We start from the raw sequence: 7787 nt of genomic DNA, 5'->3' as shown, positions 1-7787 counted from the left end.
TAAATAGAAAGCGGGTAATACATACGTAAATACATAATTGATTCATAAACAATACATAAATATAAAAATGGTACAAATGAGATCAGAGAAAAATATAAAATCAATTTGTAGAAACAAGGTAAAAAAATAAATAAATTATATAAAATTGTATCTCGAGATTCACAATTAACAGTAAAAGGATCAAAAGATTCAATAAAATAAATAATTGTATAATAATTGACTCCGTAGGTTGTCTGGCTGGGGGGCTTTAAACAGAGAGTATACCAGCCTGAATTCCTCTTGCTAAAGAAATAGCAAAGGTTGAGTGCGAAGGGCATCCGCTCGTAAAATTTGTAGTTAAAACTAAATGTCAGCCCCAAGCAATCACTGGGCTGATTGAGAGGCTGACGGAAAACGCCGAACCCGTTTGTACGATTGTACACGGGAAAAGGCGAAGAAGAAGAATTGACTCCGTAGGAAAGTTGGTAACTTGGTGCAACTTTTGAGCAATTTTTCCAACACATGGTTCTCAATTTTCCGGTACAACTTGTAAGGATTGTAGTGTGCTGATTTGTTTGCTTGCCTCAGCATCTTCATATTCGTTATCCGAACTACTGGAACTATCTTCGTTATTCAAGTTAATAATATCTGGAAAACAATCAAAATAACTATTGTAAGAGAGAAACTACCTACACTTATCATTGGTTAACAGCCATAAGGCTGATTTGCTGCAGTACGCCATGTTTTCCTGTCTTCTGCCTTCCTTTTGAGATTATAGTAGGTTGTGACGTACATATCCTCCATTATTTGTTCCATGTAAAAATGAACGCAAAGGAGCGGTTGATCTTGTAATGTGTTTTACCATCCAGAAAATTCTCAGAAAAAATAGTATACCTAAATATAAAACTAAGAACCAATGAAGATTTCAGGCCATGTTTTAGTTAGAAGTCGATCTTTTCCTCGACACTTAGATCTAAATAACTCATAAATAACTAGAGTATTCCTTACGTACCATTATCATCGTCCTCCTTGTAAAAGAAACTTTCCTCATCTGATGTTGCCAAACTGCGAAGTCTTCCATAGAAAAACAATGAACCTGAAACAAATTAAGAGCGCGTTTTATTGGGATATCATCTATTTATTGCTTAGAGAATGGAAGTGTGGGAGGAAAGGGCGAGGGAGGCCGAAGAAAAGGTGGAAGGATTGTGTGATTCAAGACTGAAGTGAGAAAAATTTAACAGGGCATGAGGTACACAATAGGGCTGTCATGAAAGGACTGATAAGAAACGCCGACCCTATTTAAGCAGGAAAAGGCTAGGAAGAAGATCTATTTTATTGCTTATTGATGAAACCCACCATCTACCTTCTAAGGTCAACTGAATATCTGTCTACTTGTATGTAAAAAAAAAAGGTGGTACCTACAAAAATTAGCAACGTATTTCTTTGTAATGCTGTGATGAACACACAAATCGTAACACGTCTTTGGCATAACACAAAGACTATGTCTGCATTCGTAGATTCGTATAAGCTTAACCCATTCTTTACGGCTGTTTGCCCTAAGCCTGCTTAAGCCTCAGAGTGGGCTTTTTGTGTATGGTATTCATTTCTACTCACGAAGATCTTCCTTGGGTCCATAGAGTTGCCACCAGGACACCGCGCATATAAACACAATGAATATAAGATTGGAACTAATGCCCAACACAGCCGACAGCAGAGGCCACGTGAACATAACGTAGCGTAGTCCGGAGAGTGCAGCGTTGATATGAATGGAAGCTGAGTAGATGTGAATGAACCGGGATTGTACTTCAATGTAGATGTCGGTGACGGGATGATTCTGAGAGAGAATAAGGAAAGTAAAAAATAAAATGAACATTTGTGTACAAGAAAACCTAAAGATGAGGCCATGGAAACCTGGATAATAGAGGGATAAAATTCGCCAGGAATTTAAGCTCCTGAAATCTCAAGATACTGCCTTTTTAGCATTTTAGAAACTGCTTTTTTTACTCTTTCTCTGATATTCCAAACAATACATGAATTTTTAGCCCCTTTTATACATAACAACGTACGTGGTATTATTATGTTAAGGCGATTTCTTCTTGATCCCTTTTTTGTTTAAGATTTTTGCACTGCTACGTACCTACGTGGTAAAAAAAAAAAAATTCCCCTGGCATTTTACCTTGTATCCTTGCCTTAGCATTTTAGAAACTGCTTTTTTTACTCTTTCTCTGATATTCCAAACAATACATGAATTTTTAGCCCCTTTTATACATAACAACGTATGTGGTATTATTATGTTAAGGCGATTTCTTCTTGATCCCTTTTTTGTTTAGGATTTTTGCACTGCTACGTACCTACGTGGTAAAAAAAAATTCCCCTGGCATTTTACCTTGTATCCTTGCCAACAAACCTTCACCTTTTCTTTTGCCTTACCTGATCTTCCTCATACTCTGAGAACAACTCGAGAGTGAGAGTTTGTTTTTCTTCATAGCCTCCCAGTATAAGGAATGGAGCTTGGACTAAAGTCTTCAATGTAATGAGGAGAGAACTCCTGTAATGTAACATAGCAGAGCGGCAGGAGTGTGAAATGAGGTCCCCTGTCTTATCTTTCAGTTGTGCACACACCATGAACATTCCTGTGAATCAAAGCAAAGGTTTTGTTCACATAGCAAATAAGAATTAGATTCACCCCAAATCATGAGAATACATTTTGGGAGTAAAGTTGAAAAAAAAAAAAAAAAAAATGCACTCGAATTTTGATTATAAAAATTCCACTTTTTGGTACTTTTTGATGCTCTTGTATTTGACCCAGCACCTAATTGGGAAGTAGGTACAGCATTCTTATCACTTGAACTTGAGATAATAAAAGCCAGAGACACATAGAGATAAACTAAGTAACTTTTCTGGGGCAACATTTGATAAAGAATTTCCTTACCCAGTTCAATATTGGTAGGTGACTCTGGCATCTCCAGGTGCATGAGTATCTTATAAGGCTGACCAACCATAAGGAGCTGGTGTCTCTTGGTAAGTTGGACATGAGCGGTGGGGTAAGAACAGACACCTTTTTGCTCATCACATGCACTATAAGAGGAACAAAGTTGGACATAAAATTGGAATATTGCTTTAAAGAAAATAATAACTAGATAAGTCAGATAAGAGTGACTAGTAAACCAACAAGTGTCCCCCAAAAACCAAATTTAATCTCAAGTGCACCTGTTGTCTAATAAGAATATTTTCAACATCATTAGAATCATATGGATGAAGAAACTATTGATACCTAAATGACAGAGATATTGTGAAGTTCTCACTGAGAACTACCTGTCTAGCACAAATTTTTACCCTAGATGCTTTCTTTTTAAACTTACTTGAATTTTAAATGAACTGGTCTCACATGGGATATGTTAGGAATGTATGTGTAATAAAAGGCAATATATAAAAAAATTGATATCCACAATACAGAAGCACTGAGTAGCACAAGCATGCTACTATGAAAGATCTTTTCCCACACATTTTGAAGCTCTTTGATGGACCTTTGTTTTAAAAGTTCAGTTCTACGATTGATGAATTGAGACACAAAATTCTTCATATTTAAACCATGAACTGAAACAAAAAAGTTCATATAATATATATTAAACTCTTAGTGATAATTCAGTTCTACGATTGATGAATTGAGACACAAAATTCTTCATATTTAAACCATGAACTGAAACAAAAAAGTTCATATAATATATATTACACTCTTAGTGATAAAGCAGAGCCTTTTCACAACTTAAGTGGGTATCACAACATTCACACCATTACTAAGTGATTCCTTTGCAATCAACTTCCTGGTTGCAACTTGATAAAGCTACCTACTCCATTGTCTTCACAATACTGAGTGCACCACAAACTCCAAGTACAGAGCCAAGAAAACTTCGACCCCAGTGGGAATCTACGGTTGAACATAAAAGTACTTTGGATGTGCATTTACATTTACCCTTTATTTTTCCTTTATTACACCAACTTTAGCCATTTTTCATGCATCTACAATACACTTGCTTGTACGGAATGCAATTTCAACATGAGATTTATGTAGGCAGACCCAGGGGTTTTAGTGAAACAATAAAATGAAAATTACTACCTGTAGAGTAATGGTTTCTTTTTCTTTTAGTACAGAATTCTAGTTCTAAAAAGTAAAAATTGCACAAAAGTTAACTGTTGAACACTTCAACACTCTCTCTAAACAAAAATCAAAAATTCAACATTGATAATATTCAAATTTTGGCGCCATGATAAGGGCCTTCAGCAAACCGCGTTTACACGAATAAAATATGGCGTACGCATCAAAGGTTATCCGGCCGACAAAAAGTCCGATTTTCTGGGAATCGGAAACAGTACAAATACAAAACAAAAAACTTTTAAAACTGTAAAATGGTTCTAACGTAGATCTACGCTCTACTTCCTCTCTAAAGATATTTTTTTTTAAATAATAATACGTAACTATACCTACTAATCATAATTAAATAAAGCATATGATTCTTTACGAAAGGTTGCAAAAAAAAAAAAAAAAAAAAAAAAAAAAAAAAGAACTGGGCTTGCACGCTTGAACTCCCGACTTCAACTCCTGACAGAGTTAAAATTTCGACAGCGATTTGAATCAGCGAAAAGTGAGGGGTCAGCGGTAATATAGCCCCAAATATCTAAGCAAAAAAAAAGCAAATTTGCTGGTAATTTTTTTTTTTTTTTTTTTAAATAGCAAATTTACTTGGCATGTCTCTGTGAATTTATTCTGTGAGCGTATATGTACATATGTAGATAGCGCCACTTTTGGCAAGGGGGTTGAAGAAACGAGGATGTTTAGGAGCTAATGGGTGGTTTTTTTTTTTTTTTTTTTTTTTTTTCAACTTTACTCCCAAAATGTATTCTCATGATTTGGGGTGAATCTAATTCTTATTTGCTATGTGAACAAAACCTTTGCTTTGATTCACAGGAATGTTCATGGTGTGTGCACAACTGAAAGATAAGACAGGGGACCTCATTTCACACTCCTGCCGCTCTGCTATGTTACATTACAGGAGTTCTCTCCTCATTACATTGAAGACTTTAGTACAAGCTCCATTCCTTATACTGGGAGGCTATGAAGAAAAACAAACTCTCACTCTCGAGTTGTTCTCAGAGTATGAGGAAGATCAGGTAAGGCAAAAGAAAAGGTGAAGGTTTGTTGGCAAGGATACAAGGTAAAATGCCAGGGGAATTTTTTTTTACCACGTAGGTACGTAGCAGTGCAAAAATCCTAAACAAAAAAGGGATCAAGAAGAAATCGCCTTAACATAATAATACCACGTACGTTGTTATGTATAAAAGGGGCTAAAAATTCATGTATTGTTTGGAATATCAGAGAAAGAGTAAAAAAAGCAGTTTCTAAAATGCTAAAAAGGCAGTATCTTGAGATTTCAGGAGCTTAAATTCCTGGAGAATTTTATCCCTCTATTATCCAGGTTTCCATGGCCTCATCTTTAGGTTTTCTTGTACACAAATGTTCATTTTATTTTTTACTTTCCTTATTCTCTCTCAGAATCATCCCGTCACCGACATCTACATTGAAGTACAATCCCGGTTCATTCACATCTACTCAGCTTCCATTCATATCAACGCTGCACTCTCCGGACTACGCTACGTTATGTTCACGTGGCCTCTGCTGTCGGCTGTGTTGGGCATTAGTTCCAATCTTATATTCATTGTGTTTATATGCGCGGTGTCCTGGTGGCAACTCTATGGACCCAAGGAAGATCTTCGTGAGTAGAAATGAATACCATACACAAAAAGCCCACTCTGAGGCTTAAGCAGGCTTAGGGCAAACAGCCGTAAAGAATGGGTTAAGCTTATACGAATCTACGAATGCAGACATAGTCTTTGTGTTATGCCAAAGACGTGTTACGATTTGTGTGTTCATCACAGCATTACAAAGAAATACGTTGCTAATTTTTGTAGGTACCACCTTTTTTTTACATACAAGTAGACAGATATTCAGTTGACCTTAGAAGGTAGATGGTGGGTTTCATCAATAAGCAATAAAATAGATCTTCTTCCTAGCCTTTTCCTGCTTAAATAGGGTCGGCGTTTCTTATCAGTCCTTTCATGACAGCCCTATTGTGTACCTCATGCCCTGTTAAATTTTTCTCACTTCAGTCTTGAATCACACAATCCTTCCACCTTTTCTTCGGCCTCCCTCGCCCTTTCCTCCCACACTTCCATTCTCTAAGCAATAAATAGATGATATCCCAATAAAACGCGCTCTTAATTTGTTTCAGGTTCATTGTTTTTCTATGGAAGACTTCGCAGTTTGGCAACATCAGATGAGGAAAGTTTCTTTTACAAGGAGGACGATGATAATGGTACGTAAGGAATACTCTAGTTATTTATGAGTTATTTAGATCTAAGTGTCGAGGAAAAGATCGACTTCTAACTAAAACATGGCCTGAAATCTTCATTGGTTCTTAGTTTTATATTTAGGTATACTATTTTTTCTGAGAATTTTCTGGATGGTAAAACACATTACAAGATCAACCGCTCCTTTGCGTTCATTTTTACATGGAACAAAAATAATGGAGGATATGTACGTCACAACCTACTATGATCTCAAAAGGAAGGCAGAAGACAGGAAAACATGGCGTACTGCAGCAAATCAGCCTTATGGCTGTTAACCAATGATAAGTGTAGGTAGTTTCTCTCTTACAATAGTTATTTTGATTGTTTTCCAGATATTATTAACTTGAATAACGAAGATAGTTCCAGTAGTTCGGATAACGAATATGAAGATGCTGAGGCAAGCAAACAAATCAGCACACTACAATCCTTACAAGTTGTACCGGAAAATTGAGAACCATGTGTTGGAAAAATTGCTCAAAAGTTGCACCAAGTTACCAACTTTCCTACGGAGTCAATTCTTCTTCTTCGCCTTTTCCCGTGTACAATCGTACAAACGGGTTCGGCGTTTTCCGTCAGCCTCTCAATCAGCCCAGTGATTGCTTGGGGCTGACATTTAGTTTTAACTACAAATTTTACGAGCGGATGCCCTTCGCACTCAACCTTTGCTATTTCTTTAGCAAGAGGAATTCAGGCTGGTATACTCTCTGTTTAAAGCCCCCCAGCCAGACAACCTACGGAGTCAATTATTATACAATTATTTATTTTATTGAATCTTTTGATCCTTTTACTGTTAATTGTGAATCTCGAGATACAATTTTATATAATTTATTTATTTTTTTACCTTGTTTCTACAAATTGATGTTATATTTTTCTCTGATCTCATTTGTACCATTTTTATATTTATGTATTGTTTATGAATCAATTATGTATTTACGTATGTATTACCCGCTTTCTATTTAAAATAAAAAACTTTTGATCCTTTTACTGTTAATTGTGAATCTCGAGATACAATTTTATATAATTTATTTATTTTTTTACCTTGTTTCTACAAATTGATTTTATATTTTTCTCTGATCTCATTTGTACCATTTTTATATTTATGTATTGTTATTTTTATGAATCAATTATGTATTTACGTATGTATTACCCGCTTTCTATTTAAAATAAAAACCGCACTTATATATTTTCAATGGTGCCATTTTTTTACATCTCTCTTCTTTGTTAATAATTATTAACATTACGAATTACAACCTTTTTCAACTTACTTATCAATTCTGAACACAACTTGGTTAGCCATCTTCGAGAACACTGTTCTCAAGATTAATGTCCTTTTGGCAAGTTTAAAAAATTTAATCGGCCTTCTGCTGAAAAGGGTCTGATAGAGAATATAATTAAAAGCTAAA

General features: G+C 35.5%; 2 protein-coding genes across 2 annotated transcripts; one reads left to right on the top strand and one right to left on the bottom strand.

Moving 5' to 3' along the window:
• Nucleotides 1–382: 382 nt before the first annotated feature.
• LOC103512834 (seipin-like) lies at nucleotides 383–4187 on the bottom strand. The gene is made up of 7 exons (XM_008477619.3): nucleotides 4097–4187; nucleotides 3342–3576; nucleotides 2912–3057; nucleotides 2410–2612; nucleotides 1594–1813; nucleotides 992–1075; nucleotides 383–627 (listed from the first exon to the last, which is right to left on the bottom strand). Exons 2-7 carry the CDS (start codon nucleotides 3560–3562, stop codon nucleotides 509–511), a joined length of 993 nt encoding a protein of 330 aa, XP_008475841.1. The 5' UTR covers nucleotides 3563–3576; nucleotides 4097–4187; the 3' UTR covers nucleotides 383–508.
• Nucleotides 4188–4947: 760 nt separating this feature from the next.
• Nucleotides 4948–6961, top strand: LOC103512835 (seipin-like). Its single transcript, XM_008477620.3, has 4 exons — nucleotides 4948–5148; nucleotides 5531–5750; nucleotides 6267–6350; nucleotides 6717–6961. Exons 1-4 carry the CDS (start codon nucleotides 4948–4950, stop codon nucleotides 6833–6835), a joined length of 624 nt encoding a protein of 207 aa, XP_008475842.1. The 3' UTR covers nucleotides 6836–6961.
• The last annotated feature ends 826 nt before the right edge of the window (nucleotides 6962–7787 follow it).

This window comes from Diaphorina citri, unplaced genomic scaffold (genome assembly GCF_000475195.1).
Source record: "Diaphorina citri unplaced genomic scaffold, Diaci psyllid genome assembly version 1.1 scaffold891, whole genome shotgun sequence".
NCBI classification, from domain to species: domain Eukaryota; kingdom Metazoa; phylum Arthropoda; class Insecta; order Hemiptera; family Psyllidae; genus Diaphorina; species Diaphorina citri.
Note: the sequence above shows the minus strand (reverse complement) of the source record. Positions and strands in the feature narration are given on the sequence as shown.

What these genes read in the sequence shown, in the direction of transcription:
- LOC103512834 (XM_008477619.3), bottom strand. Translation starts at nt 3,562, where the DNA reads ATGAAGAATTTTGTGTCTCAATTCATCAATCGTAGAACTGAACTTTTA. An exon ending in CCAGTTCATTTAAAATTCAA is followed by an intron (nt 3,058 to 3,341) that starts GTAAGTTTAAAA and finishes TTCCTCTTATAG; the next exon opens with TGCATGTGATGAGCAAAAAG. An exon ending in ACCTACCAATATTGAACTGG is followed by an intron (nt 2,613 to 2,911) that starts GTAAGGAAATTC and finishes TTTGATTCACAG; the next exon opens with GAATGTTCATGGTGTGTGCA.
- LOC103512835 (XM_008477620.3), top strand. Translation starts at nt 4,948, where the DNA reads ATGTTCATGGTGTGTGCACAACTGAAAGATAAGACAGGGGACCTCATT. An exon ending in CAGAGTATGAGGAAGATCAG is followed by an intron (nt 5,149 to 5,530) that starts GTAAGGCAAAAG and finishes ATTCTCTCTCAG; the next exon opens with AATCATCCCGTCACCGACAT. An exon ending in CAAGGAGGACGATGATAATG is followed by an intron (nt 6,351 to 6,716) that starts GTACGTAAGGAA and finishes ATTGTTTTCCAG; the next exon opens with ATATTATTAACTTGAATAAC.